The sequence below is a fragment of the Thunnus thynnus genome, chromosome 13 (assembly GCF_963924715.1).
Source record: "Thunnus thynnus chromosome 13, fThuThy2.1, whole genome shotgun sequence".
NCBI lineage: Eukaryota > Metazoa > Chordata > Actinopteri > Scombriformes > Scombridae > Thunnus > Thunnus thynnus.
Window position 1 is genome coordinate 4,954,175 of NC_089529.1, and position 22,277 is coordinate 4,976,451.

Consider the following 22,277-nt stretch of genomic DNA (forward strand, 5'->3'; position numbering starts at 1 on the left):
ATTATGATTTCTGAACATCGAGGAGTCTGTTTGTTGAGATGAGGTTTCTGCAGAGGCGGCTGGACAGAAGAATGACTGCTGTTGTTCAAGGGGGACAGTGGAGATGTAATTGCCTGTTTTTCTTTCTTTCTTTTTTTCTGGAACGCTCTCTGGAACGCACTGAGAAGTGAGTCATGAACCGCAAGCCTCAGCTGGACAAGGAGAGAAAGACCAACAGGCTTCTGAGGGAAACCTGGAATAGTCTCGTCTAAAAGTGTTCCAATTCTCAGAAAGATCCTGTTGAGAAATAGGCTGTAGTGTTTTCTTCTCAATCAAGGGAATTCAAGTGGAAAATGGTGATAAATACTACAGATATGACCACATAGAGCAGAACCTTTCTCCTGGGAGCAATGCTTTGACGATTAAATGGTGGATCTTTGTCAGCTACGATTGTTTTTCCCATAAAGGCTTCTTAAGTAGGTTAAGGATAGAGGTTCAGACACATTACAGCTATCACTGCTATCTCATTCAATCTTGTTTGGTGCAATACTCATGTACTATAAAAACTTGAATATAATTGAAGGAAAAGTTTGCAAAACATGTGACAAAAGAAACTGAGATAACAGTCCTGTGCATTTACTGTCCAGAATATATATATCAGACTAAGAAGAAGGAAGCACATATTTTGATAACCTACATTTGCCTATTACACAATCACTCATTGTACACAGCCATTTCTGATTCACAGACTTGTGAACTGACAGAGAGTAAACACACAACTGCGTACAGGAATGTCAACTGTGGAAAAACTGAGTTCAAGTGCAAGTATGGTTTCATATATTGTTTCACTATAGGGAGCCATCTGTATTCACAAAGCCCAGTTGTAGACCCTGTACCATCTCCAACATCCGCACTAAAGAAGAAAGGAAATAAGGTAATAGCTGGAGATAGTTTTCTTTGGGGAATTTTAACAGTCTTGACAACTCGGTCCGAGGTGGAGGGGAGTTATGAGGTGGAAGGGAGCTGCGTAATGTTCAATTTTTGCATGTCTTTGCTTGGGTCATATGGTTTTTATCGAAGCACAATCACATGAGCTAATGGCTGCAAAAGGGCTATGCCAAGACTACGTCGTATCTATATTGACTGGGGTCATAAGCTTTGTCACAGAGGTGAAAAGCTGAAGGAAGGGCCTCAACTATGGAAGATATGAATTAACAAAGATGAAATGGATTAGAAAGGAGCCAAAGTGAACGGAAGAGGAATGAGGTGAATGGGTTTGCTCGCAGCCACCTCAACCTACCTAATGACACATACAGCACTGTTTATTTTCATATTAATTTTTATGACAGTAAACAGAGACAGCTCTCCAGCCAGCTCATTTTTCAGTTCAGGTCAATCAACTGTGGTTTGAGTAGTGTCAGTGGAAAAAGATAATTTCTCCTGTTGTCCTGTTGTACTGTACCCAAACCAACAAGGCCTCCCTTTAAGTGTGACATCATTGAAAACTACATTTTTATAATTAGTGTTGGGCTAAGTGGCCTGTGGATCGGACCATGTGACCACAACATTCTGAGACCAAATCTGACACAGTTATTTCATTATTATTGTCATATTTAAGCAAAGGTTATTCCTGCTAGAGCACTTACAGCCTTTCCAAATAGCTTCCCCAAGTATACCTCCAGCCAACCAGCTCCTGTTCCGCTTGCTGCCACCTCCACTAACCACTAAACACAGTCGGCTCCCCCATGAGTCATAGCCATGTTTTATGGAGCCACAGTTGCCACTCTTAATGGCAACAGGCGCTCTGACGTATGCTCCAGACCACCAGTATGGCACTCTGCCTGCAGATCATGGTGTGAAATTGCCAAAAGACTTAGAAGGTGGGAGACAGATGACTTTCCCCGGTAGACAAAAATAAAGGTGACCCCTGAGCTGACCTGCTTGGGCCGCAACAGATTTGCTGTTTTAATTCCAGATACTTGGTTTCCTGTGCCTGAGGCCCACAAAATATGATACACCAACCTTGGTGACTGAGAACTAATTGTTGTGCCCACACCCTCCTCCTAAAAGCCTAAAAACCAGGAGATTTTGTGTAGCATCAGTTGTCATCTGATCAGCTCCACATGCCTGTTTCCCAACAACGTAGCCTAGTGGATAACACAGGGAATAAGGAAAGGCAGCACATGGCATGCCTCCAGACAAAAGGCTGGTTTTCCTTTGGAGTCAGCCACACTGACTTGGCTAATTTGTTTCTGTGAATGGAGGAATGGCAGGTTTAACATTTGTGCCACCCTGTGGATGGGCACTCTAGGCCCACTAACATACCTTTGGCCAACAATTTCAAGGAAAAGCAGCAGCCAGATGTCATTTATTTAACAACTAAGCTGAAAGAAAAATTACATTCTCTGTAAACAACACATTCTCTGTTTTGGTATTGGTTCAACTGGGACTGAGAAAATGTGCATGTTAACAAAAATGGCAATGTCTCCACATAAACATGAGTGACTTGCTCAGCCATTGCAGGTTTTGCAACATTTTCTGATTACAAAAGAAATAAGAAGGAGAAAATGGCTGGGCTTCAACCCAGACATTCCTTAAAGCCTTTCTAAACTTCTTTTTGTCAAACAAATTAACCCAAAGTGGCAACACGGGAGTGTGTTACCACCTGACAGCCAGGGTGCTCTGAGCACCCATCCTTACCCATGACATGAGGCCTAATAAAAGCAAACGTCTCCCTTTGCCACATCAAAGCAGGGTCAACCCGCTGTGTCCCTGATCCTTCGCCAGCTTCCCTGTATCACTTTCAAACACAGCCACACAGGGCAATTTAATAAGAGATGGACAGCTAATGTCTCCCACCCAGACTCTAGTCAGTCGGCGAACCAGTCAATCAGCCAGCCAGTCGGGTCTGCTGTGAAACCAGACCTCTGCTTTGTATCACATAGCCAGACATTGAACAAGCTGTGCAGTGGCTGCCTAGCTCAAAGAAGAAATTTTTTTAAAACCACACACAAATAATAACTGTCTGCTGTGACTAAAACGCTGTCTGTTGGTAAATCATGCCAGCAATCGAAAATCTGAGGCCAAATGTGTATGGGTCAGTAAGGCAGTTATTTCCCTAGTAAAACCCCCAATAAATTAACAAGAAACACACAGCAGAGCAGGAGTGAAACAAAGTGCCCCTGATAAAGTAGTTGAAAATGACTAAGTTACGAAATCCTAATTTAATTTAATTATAAAGGAGAAATGACATGTAGCATGAAAGAATTCCGTTGCTTCATGCATTTCCCGGCCTTTAACTCACAAAACTTGTACATGTGTGATGTGTGATCCAAGAAACTGAGTGATCAGACTCACAGGAGTACACAGTCTAATGCGGTGTGCAGAAATCAACCAAACACGAGGTGGGGAAGCTCTGTTTGTGGTGGGTTCTAGGTAATCGACTGTGACATGTTTACCACTTCTTCAGTTTTGAAACAATGGTCTACTATCACTCTCATATGGAGCCGGACTATTCATGTGGCACCGTTAAATTGTTTTGGAGTCAACCTGATAACTCATCCCTAACGTGGATGTAGTCAGGCACACATGGAATGCATAAGACGGCACTTTGAATGAAAGCTGAAATATCATCCTGTAAAAATACTGATGCTCTCACCGAGCTGTTAAAAGTAGAGCGTGTTACTGCAGCTTTGGTGAAAATAAGAAAAAGAAGTGTTTTTCTGTAGGTGACCTTGTATTAAAGATATGAATTATGCTGCAATGAACAATTTGTTTATTTCTATGTGCATGAGTTACGTTTAGTTACTTTTCTGTCACTGAGATTCACAGAATGAGCCCCAACAGAGGTTATATACAGAAAGAAGTATTACATGTTTATTAATTCATCATTCCACAAATTGCCCTTACAAAGTTATCATACACTCCTCACATGTGCCCATATGTGTTACACCTGGTTTACATCTGGTTTAAGATGGTTTAAGTTTGAATCTTTCTGCATTGGTTTCATGGATGCAGGTGAAAACCTCATGCTGACTGTCTGGACCTCATTTTTCATCTGAAGAGGACAAGATTCCTTTGAAGCACCATATATATATACATACTATGGTTTATTGAGGCATCCATTTTTATGATGAGCAAAAAACATATTTCTTAAAGAATAAGTTCTACTCTTGACTACCAGAAAATCACTGTACGAACACTTTTGACACCAACACTGCTCTGACAAATTACGTAATTTATTTTAGATTTTATTGCTAGGAAGTAAATTTAGATAAAGACTATTTCTCCTCGAGCCACAAACATGTGTGTTCTATCAGTAGTCAAATTAAACTTTCAGCAAGATTGAGCATGCAATGCTACATCTGATGGCAGCACATGGTTAAGAGTCATGAAATCTAAATCTCAGAGAGCTTAGATCATGATGTGTGGCTATGATAAAAAGTGAAAATGGGTGGGGGCTATGTGAGATGAAAGGTAGGAATATGCATTGAGAGGGTGACTGCACGCTAAATGTTCAAAAGCAGATACGGCTTACACTGTGCCGTGGGCATTTAAGTTTCTCTCACTCTCCGGTGTATAAATGTTGCACAGCATACTTACTGTCGGTTGAAAAATATATAATCCCACATTTTACATACATATTACATCATTGCTACAAGCTATTTTCCGTTCAACTTCTGGGACATATGAAAATATTTTCTAGAATTTCTTTGAGCTTCACAGCAAAATTTTTGCCAGGTCTTAAAGGTTGTGTCTGTTACAAGTCACAGTGGTAAAAACGCATGCTTGTGTGCATATGTGAGCAATCAAACACTTGCCTGTGTGTTCAATCTTGACAGTTATTATAGCACAGTAACATTAATCAAATAATACCGACCTCAGTAGTTCAGTCCAGCTAATATTTCACCTCTGGCTTGATAGTGCTTGAACTGTCAAGCAGTGATGGAACGTGTGTGTGATTAGAGTTAAGCATTACTAACAACATACATCGAACTAGCAACCTACGATACCAACCTTGAATAATGGCTTCATATTGGATTCTTCACACAGACAAATCATAATTTAGAAACATGACAAACTATATCCAGAGAGACTTTTTAAAAAACGCAACAGGCGGCTCTGCCTTTCACTTTGGTGGTTTCAGACAGCACTTATTTTCATTTGCGGTCTCAAATATTTTCTTATCTTGATATTTTCTTGTTCTTGGACTCTGGTGGGAAGATGGCAGACTTGGATATTGGCTAGCAGCTTGTGGTCTGGTTTTAGAACTAAAACCTCCCCAAGTGCAGTGGTTTGAAGTCAGCCACCTGCTAGTGCTAATTGCCTAGTCCTATTCAGTGGAGAGGCCCTTCATTCCTGGCTGGACGAGGAGGAAAACAGGGAATGGAATGCAAATTGTTTAAAGTCAGTGCTAAATGTTTGAGGGGTGAATGGAGGGAGTCACCAAGGTCATCACATTAGGTGTACTTTAATAAGCACAGATAGGTCGAGAGTTCAACCCTCCCCTGAGGTGTTTGTGTTTGTGAGTGATGGAGAGAGAAAGGAGAAACCAATTTCGAGCAGTAATTCAACATATGTGCCAAATGTCACCCACCCACACACACATAAATAGATTTCAGGATGCGACTATCTGCACTTTCAAAGACACCTTAAAGGATAAGTCTGGTGATATTCTATATTTTCTTTAATGTCAACAAATCACATGAAAAAACCAAAACCAACAAAGCATCTGTCTGTGTAGTGAAAAACTGATATCACTTATTCCTCTGTGCCACAGACCTCCATTGTTGTCTAAAAACCACTAACAAGACTAAGAGTCTACAGTCATGCTAGCAGCTCTGTGAGGTTAAACTTGAGCTACATGCTAAAGTTAACATGCTAACAGTGACAATGCTAACATGCGGTTGTTGAAGCAGGTATAATGTTTGCCATCTTCACTGTCTCAGTTCACCATGACAGCACGCTAACATTTGCTAAATAGCACTAAACACAAAGTACAGTGGAGGTTGATATGTATTTCATTAGTTTTGCAGATATTTGGTCAAAAGCCAAAGAATTGGACAAGTTGAAATTCTGACCTGAACCAAAGAGATTATAATTTATCATAAAGGGGACACGAATATGTATGCCAAATTTCAGCCAGATGCTCAGATATATCAGTCTTGACCAAATCGGTGGACTGATCAACTGATCAACATTGTCATCCATAGACCCATGCTGCTAGCATGACTAAAAACACATCAGGGAGCCACATTTTTGCCCTGGGTGATGTGTTCCATTATTATGATGAACATGAGCATTGTAGTTTATTTGTAGTTGATCCCACATACACCATCCAGCTGCTACATAAATACTGACTAGAGAACAAAATCTGCATCTGAAAATGGTTCCCAACAAATGCACTGTTCACTCCTGTTTGAGTGCCCAGTAACCAGCTGTTTCAGGGAATCATTTAGCCTTTTTCAAAAAGGAAACTTTATTTTTATGTTTTTTGGTTTTTTTGAGGTTTTTTTGAGATTAATGTCTTCACTAAATACAAACAGGCTTGTGGCTGAAAGCAACTATGGCAGTCAGAAGTATTGAGAGATGGACTAACACATTGTTGGTTTTGGTCTTTTCATGGGACTTGTTGACATCATTAAATTTATGAATGTAACCAGCCTTAAAAGTGACTCCACAAGTTTGTGTATGTATCAGTGAATAACAGGTTCCTAAACACTAAATAGGAGTTGTCTTTTGAAAGTTATGTATGCAGTATGGACTTTATATCATTAGCTGTGAGAATGTACTGGTTCCTATATAGTTTTTATTTTCCAAATCTCAGTTTTTTAACACTGTAGATACTCTTGGTAAAAAGCTTTGACTATTTTCTCTATGTAAACAGAAACATTGATTGAGAAGTGGAAATTATGAATTCATTATCTTCTCTCAAAATTTTCAGGTCCTCAAATTTGTCATAAGTTTCCATTCTTAAGTAAAACTTTCACTTGTTAGTAGCAAACATTTGTGCGCTGAATGTGTGTTAATATATCACCTGGGCGATGTTCTTGTTGAGTAAGTAGACACCATATTCAAAATGAAACCGCTCTCCTCGGGGGTACAAAGGGAATCTGTGAAAGACAGGAGAAAAAGACAAACTTTAACAGGAGGAGGTGATTTATTTCTCTTGATCCATTACCAACAGAGTCTGGAAACAAAGGTGTTAAGACCCCTCCGAACAAACGCCTGCAAGCCAACTAAACATAGTCAAGCTTACAACAGCAGTAAATCCATACTGCATTTCACAATACAGGTCTGTCCATGTGAAAATGTCAATGAAGGATGGTGGGATTAAAAGGGTCTTCGTTGCTTGTTAATTTTACTTTGAGGGATTCAAACAACTGTTGCTCTTTGGCTCTGCAATAGGCAATGAATTCTTCCCATTGTTGAAAGTGCCCGTTCATATAGCCAGCAGCGTTTACAATCAGTAACACTTGCAGACGGTTGAAGACGCAGGGTCTGGGTCTATGATCCCATCCCACAGACGCCACCTCTGTACCTCGTTAAACTGAAATATCAAACAGGAGGGTAGGCGTCCAAACAGCCTGTCCATCCACTTCTGAGCAGGAACAAAGAGAACTTTTCCTTTCAGCATGGTGGGAAAGTCCCATCGGTGCAGGTCAGATGTCTTAGTTTGGACTGCACAAGGAGTGCTTCTGAAGGATGAGGAAGAGTATGCTGACATCCAGAGTGGGAAAATTCTCTTTGCTACCAGGGACTTAAGGCTGGACTCATCCCTTCCTGTCATTATGTGCTTATGTCTGCTGATCTCCCACTGAGGAGGATACAGTATATTGGGAAACCAGCTCCACAGACTGAGCAGGGCTTTGGTCTGACAAAACACACACACATACATACATACACACACACACACACACACACAAACACACCTGTTTGCATCAACATACTTCTGATGACCTTCACTATCTACTTTCATATCTTTGCCCTGTCTAAACTCATCTCTAAAAGCTTCACCTTAGCCTTCAGAGTAACCTAAACTTAATCCTACTCTTACACTTAACCTCTCACCCTAACACTGAAAAAGCATTTTTTTTAAGAGGTGGGAGGAAAAATGCTTCATTTAAGTGTTTTTTACGGCACATGACACTGACATCTGGTCTTTATAAGAGCAAGAATTCTACAAACATGAGATGTTACCATGACCAAGTACTGTCACATGCATATAGATGCAGCATCCATGCAGTTAGACAAATAAACGGCTTTTGCTTTTCCAAAAGCCACATCAAATGGAAAGCACAAGCAGAGGAAATATTATTGGAAAGAAAAGAATTTCCTCATCTAAAATGTCTTGATCTCTAAAAGTTGTGTCATTGTCTGATGCCATATGAGGGCAGCAACGGCTCTTCAACAAATTCTAAGACGTAACACACAAACACATATATGACAGATATAAGTGTGACCAATTCTGTAAGAAACGTGCTTCTGTGATTATATGACAGCTCTGCCGGAAGCAGCAGATGCGTTCTGATGTATTGAATGCTTTGCACATGTGTGTGTGTGTGTGTGTGTATGTATGTGTGTATGAATGAGTGAGTATGTGCATCCGGCATGCTTCCCTCCTGTGTGTGTGCCTCCCAGGGACTGGGTCATGGTCTTTTGTTAATCCTGTGTGAGAGCAGATATAGGGCTCTTCACCCCCTCTTACTGTGACCTATAGGTGCCTGAGGCAGTGGGAGAATACAGCAGAGAATACATTTCCTCAGTGCTGGCACTTCACTGGACTCTGCTGTCATCGGAGATCATGCTAACAGCAGCGTAACCCTGCAGGTTTCAAGTTCAGAGTATTGATTCAGATGTGCTTGCGGTATGCTGAAGGTTAGATTTTACTCAGATGTTGATGCTCTTAGAGAACAAATCTTTAATGACACCCATGTTTGAGCATTTCAGCTGTAAAAGCATTTGTCAGTTTGCCCTTGACAACATGAACTTACCCAAAAGATTTTTTTAACGTGAGGGCTTTATTTCTTTTATTTGGCATTTATCCATTTCTCGCAGATTTTCAGACCCTTTCTGGAGATTCAGACATTCAGAACTAGTGCTCACAGTAAACGCCTCCTCACTCTGAATTACTTAAACTATTAGCATTACCGTGCAACACTTGAAGTTGTAGACCTAAATCCTATCCAGATGGAGATCACTGGAACCCTAGAATAAATTCTAACAGGATGTTGCTGCGAAGGCTGGCAAGCAAAAAAGGAGATGCTGTAGCCTGAGGGCCACACAGCCAGCCACTTGTTGGTTGTCCATATCCCCGACATGCAGCCAGGGCCCCATGCAGAAAGCGACATGCCAGAGGTCATATCTCAGCACTAGGAAATAACTAACAGAGAGAGGAAGAACAACACAACAGGCATTCCCCTCACACGACTGGCATTCCCAATATCACTTCCTCACGAACAGATAGGATTTGTTTGCTGATGAACACGCATGAAAAGGAAAACAGAGCCACTTCCAACACACACACGCAAACACATGAACATACACCAGCTCCGTCACAGCCAAGTGATTAATGACCGCTGTCCACTGTGTCTGAAATCACACTGGAGAGACTCCGGTTCACCAAACACCAGGAATTCCTCCCAGGGACGTCTAGTAAAGTCAAATATATTATTACACACCAGCGGGGAGGATCGAGGGAGGAAGTCTGAAGACGGAGGGAAGGGAGGAGGCACCAGAGGAGGAGTGTGTGATTCAGTTGGCGTGCACATTTTATTATTTTAAATATAGTATTATCTAATCTGACCGGGTTTATCCCACTGAGATTAAGACTGGAAATAAGCATAACGGATGTAGATCAAGCATACAGCATTATAAAATGTAAAAGACATTGCATAAAATAAAAAGGAAAGAACTCACAAAGACTTCATTTTGCTGTCCAAAAGTCACTTTTTTCTTTTTCAGTTTTCACCTGACTCAGGTCTGACCTTGGAGGCAGAAAGCCACTGCTATACTTTTTGCTAAAATAGTAAAAATGTTAGTGGTGTGCGCCTGGGAGAAACATAAGGAATAGCAGTAAGAGGAGACAGAGCGCCATTTTTAATCACTCAGCCAGCGGCATAAACTGAAGCAGTCCTCTACACTAAACAGGATGAAATAAATTATCGTCCTGGAGGAATATGGAGGCCAACATCAGTACCCTGTCTGTCCATCAGGACAAAGGGTCCAGAATAAACAGAGAAAAACCAGAGAGATTCTCACACAGGCTGTAGAAGTAACTGTTTGTGGCACTAATTGTGCTTTACCGCTGGAATGTAACAATTTGTTTTCATGTTGTTTTTAAATGAGGTCGTGCTTACTTCGTCTTTTGCACTTTGTGCGCTACGCTGTTGGTTCTTTTGTCTAATTTTGTTGTACATATAAATCAAATCAAATCATCTCTATCTCAGCAGTCCTCCTCATATTTCTTCACTTTCCTAAATCAAGCCATTTCTTCCATCAGCACATCCCTCTCCTGCTCCCCTCAGTGGCTGCTCTGCTGAAGGGTCATGTCCGCCAAACTAACACAGCAAACTGAATATGACAGGCACCATAATCAACACACCCACTCACTTTAAAAGACTGATTACCGAAACATGAAATCTGCTTTCATTTAGCTAATATTCAACTCTGCGTGCTCTGGACAAAAAGATGAAATAGAAATGACAGTGAGTTGAGAGCAGAAGTAAATCTGTCACTTTTTTCTCGTTTTATAAAAACATTTCATCATCTTTTTCTTCTCATCTCCCCTTCAGAGCGATCTCACCACAGGACATTTAACGTGCAAATGCCAGCTCCGTGTGCAGACACAAAAATATGTAATTAATAAGTGTGGAGCCATAACATTATAAAAAGACAAAGCTGCACATCACAGGAAAGTCCCCTGTCTTTACAAGAGAGAATATATGTACGCCCCCCCAGCTGCCAGCAGCTCTTTAACAGCAGGGTCTAGACACCCGTTCACCACATAGACAACCTGAGAGGATAAAGGAGGGACTCTTGTGTTAAAAGGAGGAAACAACCAATAAACATATCGCTAAAACGATGAGATTAAGCGATAGAAGTTCACTCTTTCTTCCTGTCCATTTTTTTTTTAACCACTCCTTGCCCTGTCTTTTATTCCTGCTGAGGGATCACTTAATAGCAGGCTGAGTTATAACTCTTTCATCTTTGGGTGATCCACCATCAGTGTCTACACAATCTCCCTGGACTGCACCCTGGAGGCCTGCTAGCAGGTGTCAGCAGCACATGATGTCTTTTACAGCCTCCAGTTAAATGGCCACATTTGTAAGCTGTTTGTACAAAGAGAAAAAAGGTGAAGTCACTATGGCCCAAAGACTCTAATTAAAACTTTGTGTATGCATTTTGCTCTGTAAATATGGTCTGTTTAAAACTAACATTGGTTGTCTGTAGTTTTACAACAATGACAGAGCCAAAATGGAGGGCGCCAAGTCCATCTGAGCTCTGTTTTTTGAGTTAAAATGGCCGTCGTCTGTATAGGAAGCCCTGTTAAAAAGGAGTCTATTAGAAAACCAAGGCCAAGGTCAGTGGGTGCTTCTTGTGCAAACTATAGAGAGCATATATATGTTAGCATGCTATAGTATACTGGACTCTCTCTTCCCCCGTGGGTCCATTGTATTAAATGGAGGAGTGTACTGTAAAGGAGGACACAGCTATGCAGGTGGGTGGTCGAGCTCAGCTTTACTCTGGTTCATGAAAATACGGTGGGAAGACTCTTGGTGACTGGCTGACCTACTGTAATGTACACACAGGCTGAGGTCTCCACATGTGTTGGCTTGCCTGTTTAGACATCCTAATTAATACTCCAAATGTGCAAAACAACAGTCCTGGCTCACATGTTAGAGACGAGGTTTGGCCAGTACTTACACCCCTTGTTTTAATGGAGGGGGTTGCTTGTGAGTTTCACAATGTCTTTAATGTGCAATTTCAAACAGCATGGGACTATAAATCATCTGGGCCTGCTTTTTAAAAAAACACCTGCCTTGCAACCGTCAAGGCTCTAATGGCAGTGGTTACTATATAAATCACAGTGAGCTGTAATTTTCAATATCTGAGAAATGATTACACTGAGCATCTGTCAGTGAATACTATTTTAATGACTGCTGCTGCACTTAAGACCCCTGTATAACCGTTTCGCCATCTTGGTCTTTGCCGTTAAAGCGTCTCCTGAGTGATGTGGCGGTTGCTTGCTCTGTCATGCTGGGTTTTCACCACAGCTCTTAAGAATATCCAGGGGTCCGCTGACCCCCAGCTCCCAACCCCGGCACTCTCATTTTCTCTCTTTTCTTTGCTTTTGTTTCCTTCCATTGTTTTAATCACAAGCAGAGATGGAGAAGAGGGGCTCAATCTGACCAGCACCCTACACGGCATTCACGAGCCAAAGACCCTACGCAGACCATCACTTCATCTCAAATGACATGATATCTGACTCTCTATCAAAAGATTATAACACCTATTACGGATTAATATTTCATCCTCATGGCAGTACTGAGAGAGCAAGAGCTGATACTGACGTAAGACTTCCCACTTCCTTCTCAATCTATAAAAAGTATTTAATACTACTACGGGTCATTCCTTCCAACCTACAGCATCCCTCAGAAAGCCATTTAGCACAGATGCTTCTTGTTATCTTTTTAATGAAGTATGGACAAAGACTGCTCAAATAAGCTGCGCAACAGCAGGACTCCAAGATGAAGGGCCGCTTATGCAACTAACCTGTCACCCGAGAAGAGACTCCTTGACTTCTTCAGAGCTATTATAAACATACCATTCCCGCCATTGTCCTTGAGTGATTTGGCAGAAAACCTCAAAAGACAAGTAAACATTCTGTCCAGTCCCAGGGTGCCTTTGTAGTTGACATACAGACCTAAATAATGAGATATTTGTTCGAATTTGATTTGAAGCTCTCTGGCTCCCAAATCGAATGGCTCCTTCATCTCTTCTATGAGGAATAAGGTAAATATGCAGCTGAACCACTACCAAACATGTGCACATCACACTGCTAAAATCACAAGATTTATTCTTTAATAACACCATCTTATATAAAACCCAGTATAACATCATCCAATTCTCATTTCATTCTAAATTGAATACTCATTTTAATATCAATAGCAACATGAGAGATGGCACAACAACTATAAAGATCTTGAATTTCAGTTGGAGTTGATAACTGTAACTTTTTAAAATGTGTTTATTACATTTATTTGTACTGTAGGTCAGAGTGTGCTGATGATAAAGACAGCATTTTAAAGGAAGAGAAGGCCGAATGTTTATCAGCCACCAAAAATGAAATTCCACTGATCAACACTGTATTGGCTTAGTTATCAGCAATCTCAGAACGGATACTTCAGAATGTCTGCAGATGGATGGATGGATGAAATAGCATGTCATATTAGAATTTGGGTGAACTGATCCTTAAACTTCTGATACTGAATTAACTTAAGTGGAACGATAAAAAGCCAGACTCTACTTTTTTGTATGTGTGTGTGTGTGTGTACACCTTCTTCTAAAGTGGGTCTTTGAGCAGGATATTTAACCCCCCCCCCCCCCCCGCAGCCTCACGGTGCTTTTCCCCATCATTGCTGTGCAACCTTAGGCAGAACAGGGTAGTTTGGATGTAGGTCCCCCTCTCCTCCTGTGCACATGGTCCATGTTAAGAGACATGAAACCGCTGAAGCCCCGGAACAATAACCTCTTTTCTTGGAGCTCACAGGTTCCTCTCGTCTTAAGCAGGCCTCCCTCCCCCGGAATTCACGTTCACTACCTCCACCGACAGTTTCTTGTTTTGTTTGATCCCAGCAGTGATGTGTAAATTCCCACTTACATCCATTTTTCCGTTCGCCCGTGATAACTTTTTTTTTTTTTTTTTTTTTTTTTAACTGATTTGCCTTGATGCTTTAGGTGAAAGACTATATGAGGGAGTGCTTGCTATTTAATGGCTGGGTTCTGGTCTCAATCAAACACTGGACATCTGGATCGCATCTCCCTAGTTCGCCCCCATGCAATCAGACACACTGGAACTGAGATCTGCACGGGACAAAATGTGGGCGCAACATGTCATCGTCCGCTGATTTCAGAGGACGTCTCCGATAGGGAGGAGGATCGTTTTGAGATCTCGAAAAAAAAAAAAGGCCAAATCACACAGAGTGCCAAACAGACCAGTCATCTTCCACACCTTATTTTCAAACATTCTTACAGGGCCAGATTCAAACTCTGGCCTGTGCCCAAGTGCTGGAGGGTAACACAGTTCAGATCAACACATGCCTTGACTGGTTTCACTGTGGCCAAAATATCAGACTATATGAAATAAGGCAGCCATTATTCTACAAGGCAGGTCGGAAGGAATAAAATTACATTAGCCAAACTCAAAATGTGAAATACTGCATATGTATATTCTTCACACCACACACCAATTAACAGGCTAAGCATAAGGAATTTTTTCTTGCTCAAATATACCCGGCGCTCTTAGAAATACACATGAGGGATTTTGTGTTGGATAGTAACTGGAGCGAGTTGTTAAGCTACCAAAATCTGGATCCACATTAGGTGCTGCAGTAGAGGCACAGAATGGGGATGCTGAGCCTGACCTAAAAAGATGCATTTGCGGTCTGTGGGGTCATCTAAAAAGAGCACAAAGATTCATCACATTGCACAAGTGTTTACCAGAGAGAAGCCAGGTTAGGACAATTACCATTTAAAAAGAGGCCTACAGTGCAACACGCAACTAAAACAACATCAGGTTTCTATGCGCACGCCATTAGAATTGACTGACTGCTTGCTAATCCTACCGCACTTTGAGAAACTGATCTCATGCCACCTCACTTATCACCACCGGCTGCCTCTTTCCGACACTTTAATCACCCCTTTTTTTGTACACTTTTAGAGTCTGGCTGGTTGCTTTCCGTCTTCCCACACATCATTTTGCGTTGTGTCTGCAGCCCTCCAGGGCCTCAGGGGTCATAAACATGTGCGGGGGGGGTGAAAATTTGCTGGCCCCACTCAGGGACACCTAAGGGCAATGTTGGATTGTTGTGTCTGTTCGTCAGCCATACAGCCTACAAGTTTATTTTTTGTTGCTAGACGCTGGTGTAAATATCCTGCGTGGTGGGACTGTAAATGCATACAGTGCAGTCGGGCCTCCAGCCGCGAGGGAATGTGAAGCAACCCCCAGTGAGTCTCTCCAGCTGTTGTCATGACATAATCACCCACACAGAGAGATGGCTGCTCAATCACGGTGTTGTCTGATAATGTCTCACTTTTTCTCTCTCTCACACACACACACACACACACACACACACTTTCTCCCAGCTGTTTGTCTTCTTATGTGTGACATATGTGGATGTGGATGTGGAAGTGTCAGCGCTTATTTACACGTCATTCTCATGTGCTTCGGATGAGAATAAGCAGTCGCTTATCTTTGACTGAGAGTACAGCAAATAGGGTAAACAAAGGAGTTGTTCACTATTACACGGTTACACACAGGTTCAGAAAACGTCTGCCATGCTAGTCCATGAGCAGCTGGCTATAGAAAATGAAAAAGGTGAGAATGGAAGCAAAGGGATGGTGAGGCTTACTGGTCTACAGTCCTGTTTAAATGACCTGATTTAACATTGCCATGTGGCCCACATCTTCTCCCTGGAACACTGACAATCTCCTCTATCCATTCATTCATGTGTGGATATTTGTGCTGTATTGAAAAGCTCTGGGCATAAAGACAAAAAATTACAACTTTTACAACTACATTTTTACTTTTTTCCATCAAAAGTCTCCTAGAGCATGTATAGGCTAGTACTAATCACACGCAAAATTTCTGAATTTCTGACTTGTTCTAAAAAAAAAACAAACAAAAAAGCTATACAGTATATGTCATGGCTGGGTGACACAATAATAATAAACGCTGCAAAAAAATATGAGAAAATTATTTTCTAAATATTCTTTTAAAATAAAATAACTAGAAAAAAGGACTGAAGTATCCTGCTGATAATCAACAAGACGTGTGCGTGGCAAAAGCAACATTGAGGGCACGATGTAAAGAGCTGAAGAGTGCAAGCATGACTCCGGACTTTGATCTTTCTTCTCCTCTTTCAGTGGCTCTGAACTATCACAGACTATTGACTCTAAGGGGGCAATCATATTCATCCACATCCATGGCTATTAGTAACGCTGTTGATTATAGTATAAACTTCTTCATCACTCCCCCTCTCTCATTTACTGAAAGGGGTCCTGCACAAGTAGAATGTTAATATGCATGTAAGGTGCATACCTGAACATGTGTCTCCCAAACGTGCAATTATCTTAACGCACAAGGGTTTTTTTAAATTCTGCCTTGATGCATAGTTACAAGACCATAAACATATACAAATAATAATTTCATTACATCGGCATGTGCGGTAATTACAGTGCCTGTACTGTTCATGACTTTCACAAACAGCCCTGACGAAGCCCCAGGTGAGGTTAAGATTCTTAGTTTATTCTTCAATCATGAAAAGTTCATGATTCAACAAAAATTATATTATGCTGTGAATACAGGAAGCGAAGTGGTCATAGCCCTGAGGTGTGATAGAGACACTGGCATAAAACGGGAACTGTGATTTACAGTCTCAGCAGAGCTTCATTATGAAAGAGAAGCACTCTCTGAACACCTGAGTAAACTGAAAAAGGGGAACTTTGAGTTGTTACCATGGGCAAAACAAAACAGCTTAAGAGTCACCGACTCCTGCCGAAGCTACAGTATGCATGTCTGTAGTGGAAAAGGGGAGAGATGTGCTTATTCGCGAAAAGAAACATCTGCACTGACTGCAATGTGGTCAGTAGACCTAAACCGAGAATTTCACAAACAGACGGCCTCGCAATGAAAGAAAAATTAAACCGTGAAGACAATTTGAACTATTTCCAAAGGAAAATAATTGGTTTTCAAAGATGCATTATTGAACTGATTAGAAAAAATGAATTTACCATTCTGATGTACGTCAGAGCAAGTCTCAAATCAGCACACACAACCAAACAATTCACTAAATATATCGGTATTATATTTGCTTTCCATTATGTATCGGAAAACTCAATTTCTGCACTTCTCCGACTATGGAGGTAGATTCGTCATATTTGGACTGTACTTTAATCACTTTAATCCAATTTTTTAACCAATCCAATCCAAATCATCTTGGAACTTATCTGTTTTTGCTTATAGAAAGAAAAGTGCAGCTATCATCAGCGAATGGAAGACAGGATACTATAGTGAACTTCAGCTGAGGGGTGTGATGAAGACAAATATAATCCCTCTTGTATTCTGCGTTGCAAAGAAAGCAAACGATAGTTACTGCAGTCACTACATTCCCCACTGCCACTTCTGTCACAGAGGGTAACATAAAAAATTCATTCATTCCACCTCAACTACTGTAAGCCATTCATAAAGCTTACAGAAATGTATTTCTGCCAGGGATGTGCTTTGGATTACATGTTACAAGAGGTCTTGAAAATCTTACAGAGCATTCTGATGAGTGTAGGATTACTTTGGCACCCTGCCGGAAAATGGATTTAACTGCAGATGATTTGACTTAAAATGCTTAGATTAGTTAAGCAGTATGAGCTTTTACAGTTACAATTCCATACATACTGCATATGGTTCCTCTCAGTATTAGATATCTGAATTTATGGCGTGGAATATGGAATAAAACTATAACAAGGCCGACAATTTATTGACTACAGTGTTCCAGGTCTTTGAAATCTCGCAGCAGTGAGTTATTTAATGTGGCTCCTTTGGTTTGATAGATTACTGAAACGTGTAATAAACTTCAGCAAGTATTCTAGTTTTTACCATATGTACTTTCTTTACAATGTTTAAAATGTAACAAATGTTAAAAGAGTTTTTGGAGCTAGAAGTTAACACCAGATAACATTTTGAAATGAATGCCCTTTTCCTTTTTTATTTTACTACTTTGTATTTAAATTATGTCCAATATTTAACACACAGTAGCTAATCTTTGTGATTCTAAACATACTGTGTGACTTTTCTGAAAGTTCAATGATGTCTTTTCAACACATACAACTATACAAATTTTCCAAATAATCAGATAACAGGCAGTGGTTTGTAAAATAGAAAATATTTGCAGTGGAAAATATTCAGTCTACGTTGCACACATCCAAAAACACCCACACTTGTGAAGAGATGGCATTAGAAGTGAGGGAAAAATGAAAAAGGGAAATAGGATGCACAGTCATACCGATGCAAATCGCTTTTTATACATCCAACATTTCAACTGATTGACCTTGAGGAAAACCTTGATGTAAAAATGTGTTTTTCATAGAGATTTTTCCTTTGTGTCGGATACTAAAAAGAAAATCAGTTACCATGTCTCTACACATACTGATTCATTTTAAAATATAATGATTCACACAACAGCCATACTGTACATGAACCAACTGTGTAGTATAAAAAATACACAATAAAAGTTAAAAAAAAAAATTGTTGCATTATTTTGCTTTTTACCTAAGTGACATTCAATCACATATCGTGAACTCTATATACAACGACAGCACTGCTGCCAAAACTGTTGAGTGAAGCAAAATTCTGTTTGAACATTTCACATCTTTGTATAAACTGACGATAACCCATAATAATCTCATTTACATTGTGGAGAGTTTTATTTTTATTCTAAAACAAATAACTTGTTTCCTGACTCACCACAATCAAGTCACACCAAAACAGTAACAGTCATGATTATGCTCAATCAATAAAGGTCTATCCACGTAGCCATTCAAAATGAATTTCAAGATTGATTAAGAGTGCTGTTGTTTAGTATTGTTCTGTATGCGTTGAGTTTGTGCTTGTTTGTGCAATCACTGCGTTATCGAATAATTGGTGTTGTGTTGAGAACACATGTGGTCCTAACACCAAATGAGTCGGGAGGTTTGCTTCACACTCACAACATTTCATGCAGCGGTCTCTGCACAGCCGTGAAAACAGAGGCCCTCGTCTGAACATCAGTACACGTGACCCAAATACTTTGGCAAAGTGGAACCAATCATACAATCCACTCAAGGCTGAGAGCTATAGCATAACATCAGCCTACAGAGAGTATCTGCTATCATTAATTTAACAGAAAAAAAGACATCTACATATTAATGTCATTGAGTAGCTGCTTAAGCGGAAATTATTGTAAAAAAAAATCACACAGAGGCCCAGAGTGATTGATTTCAAGGAAGTAAAGAGCAACTTTGAATTTAGAATAATCAACTTTTTATAAAGCAAGGACTTGGCCAAACATGTATGTCAGCATTTGTGATGAAAGTGAGTATTTTAAGAGTAGCCGTTCTTGTATATTTAGTATTTCCACATCAAGTATTCAGCCTACTTACTCTCTCTCCTTCTCTGTGAGTCTGTCAGTGATGGTGTCCTTGATGGAGGAGCGTGAACCCTTGTGGATCACTGGATACCTAAGAGGGATCTGCAGGAAGCATGAGATCATCAGGACCAGGTGTGAGGTGTAACCAAGGGCGACTGCCACGCTCCCATCATCCTTTGCTGCAGGGCACGAAGTGGAAAAAAAAAAAAGAGAGAGAGAGAGAGAGAGATGGAGTTTGGTTCAGCAGACAACAAATGTTGTACTTGTTAATGCATCAGTGGGCTTTTTAACACAACATTAACACACCAAAACTAATGCAAATTAAATTCAAAACGGCAGTATTTTAATCACCCCAAAGTCAGTATTGTATTATGTCAAAAACTTCAAAGCATATGTCTGTTTTGTTTGGAATGTACTTTCATTACATGGAAAAATAAATTGTGTTTACATAAACCACGTCCACATCTTGTGAATCCAAACAAAAATGTATAAACATCCAACCGAAGATAGCTTAGTAACCAAGTATTCACAGGAGGAAGAACACTTGCATTCATGTGGGAACGTGTTTTTGAAAGTGATACAAAATGCGGCACAGCATACACCATACCAAAAAACCTTGGCTGCAGTGAGTTACCCAATTTCTTTCAGATATGCGCTTGAGAAGCAAAAGCATCACGTAGAAGTATCCCCTCTGAGCCCAAATAAGTTTTGGGATGCCTTTGTGGACATATCTCACAGGGAAAGAAACGGCAAACCGTCTCGCTTTAAGTGCGAGAAATGGTTTCAAGACAACACGCTAAGTGGTTTCACATTCTCTAACAGCAGCAGGACACTGCTCGAGGCAAAGACTTAAAATCACCATGGTTTTTATCTTAATGCTTTGAAGTAATAGACTATGGCAATAGAGAGCGGTAGATTGTTTGCCTCATACTGTGTGTTTTTCAACTTAACACAGATAGCCTGCTTTGTATCTTTCTTGTTCCTGCATTTTTTTTAGTTCACCGGCAATAAACTGTTTCCTGGCCTCTGGTGCTTTTGGATGATGCTTCACACTAACAGGACTATCAGGTCAACTTAAGGACAAGCACCTATAAGTGACACCTAAGGGTGCATCAGGAGATTGCTGATACCTTGTTAGATTGATCTGACAAGGAAAGCCTAGTTAAATGTAAAACACTGATGGGCCTCAGCGCAGTGTCACCCTTTTCCACTTTGACCCCCAGCAGGATTAGGACTCCAACTAACCCTGACCCTGGTCTCTAATGTGGAACATCCTCCCCCGCAGGCCTGCTTAAACTGACTTTGACACACATCCAGACAGTTCTGGACTTGATCGGGCTCTATCTGCGGCAGACCTCACACAAATGAGAGCAGGAGTCATCACTGGGGTAAAACGGAGGAGTAAAGTGCATTCCTCTCCATCCCTTCTACCACCATCTGTATAGGAGGTCTGCATATGTTGATCTGGCCTTTGCAAGAGGTCTAACGGGCACAGCGGTTATGTTAAAGGGTGAATAATGGCTACCTAGAATAGCACGGCAGCTCTTTTCAACGTTTCAACAAGGCATACGACCAGGAGGGAGGGCATACGGGAAAAGGCAGTTAGCAGTAAATGCATTAGGATGTTCTCTGTTAGCCTTTTTATCTTCTGCCATGACACATGCTCTGTTGTTTACTCACTGCTACGTGTCCACCTAGGCAGGACTGGGAGACAGAGGCAGGCCTCCACCTTATGGGAACAAGAGATCACTGCAAACACAAACGGGCTGGCTGTCACCACTGTGCTCGTCTCTGCGCTCTTAAAAGATGTGAACAGGTGGAGTGTGACAGCAGGGAGCGGAGGAGATCGGGAGTGGCATTTTTGAATTATTGACTCTTGGTCTAACCAGCTGTGAGGAAGAGGAGCTGGAGAATGTTGTGTGGACAGTGCCGGCTGTGTTCTGAGTGTTGGACAAGTACTGCAGACCAAAGCTAACCATTTATTTCCCATTCAATCCAGCACCCCCTCCTCAAGTCATCTGAGCGATTGAGAGGTCATGAAGTCATCAAGTTTCCCTTGCTGTGACAGAAAATCCAATTTATCACAACACATACGGCGTGACCCTTACTCTAAACTTACCCCAGCAACATGATAACGAGGTCTGTGTGGTTATAGCTGCCTGCTGACAAAACTTTTTTTTCAACGTTATGTTGCCAAATACCGTGTCTTTGATATTAAAGCATGTGGTTTTTGTGGCTGCATCTCACTGGGGTGGTGAAACCAAGCATCTTTTGACATGACTCTATAAGATTGTGGTAGCACTGTGGAATTCTTCTAGCAGCAGCCAACAAGAGATTAGAAATGTGTCCTGAATAAAAAATAGAAGATTGCAAACCAACGTAGCCGCTAGACTTCTCTGCCTGGCCATCAAGCAGAGCTCCAGCAAGCAGTTCTGCCAGGCTTTGTCCTTTCCGCAAAAGACTATAATACCTTAGCACAGTCATACCTTTTTCCAAATTGCCTTCTAGTATAATGATAGTAATAATAATTCTGTTTTTCATACTTATGTATCTGAGATCATCAGCCATAAAATTGCAAAAATGTTAAATTGCTTTGCTTCACCAAACATCTACAGATAACCCCTAGCATGAAAGTAAAGACAAAACATTTGTTCAGCATTCCTTACCACAGCTTATCTCGCTGGAACCCTGAAACACACAGGCAGGCATGTAATAAATTACCTTGAAAGTCTTCAGAGTTTGGCAGCTTCACTCCGCAGATGACATAATCTGACTGATTAGCCTGTGGATTTAAATAACAGATTTCATATTAAAGACAATGATCAGAGAGCAGAAACAGACCCAGAAAAGAAAACATTCAGTCATTGTCTAGTAGTGTCAGTATTTAAAGGATTTTGT

General features: G+C 40.9%; 1 protein-coding gene across 1 annotated transcript in view; it reads right to left on the minus strand.

The window, feature by feature from the left end:
* The window catches only part of uvrag (UV radiation resistance associated gene), an 86,964-nt gene that overhangs the window by 34,346 nt on the left and 30,341 nt on the right, over nucleotides 1-22,277 (minus strand). The window contains exons 11-13 of the mRNA XM_067607397.1: nucleotides 22,101-22,161; nucleotides 19,393-19,558; nucleotides 7,016-7,091 (exon numbers count right to left, since the gene is read on the minus strand). Of these exons, the coding sequence (XP_067463498.1) occupies nucleotides 7,016-7,091; nucleotides 19,393-19,558; nucleotides 22,101-22,161 (303 nt within the window). The remainder of the gene's footprint in view (nucleotides 1-7,015; nucleotides 7,092-19,392; nucleotides 19,559-22,100; nucleotides 22,162-22,277) is intronic.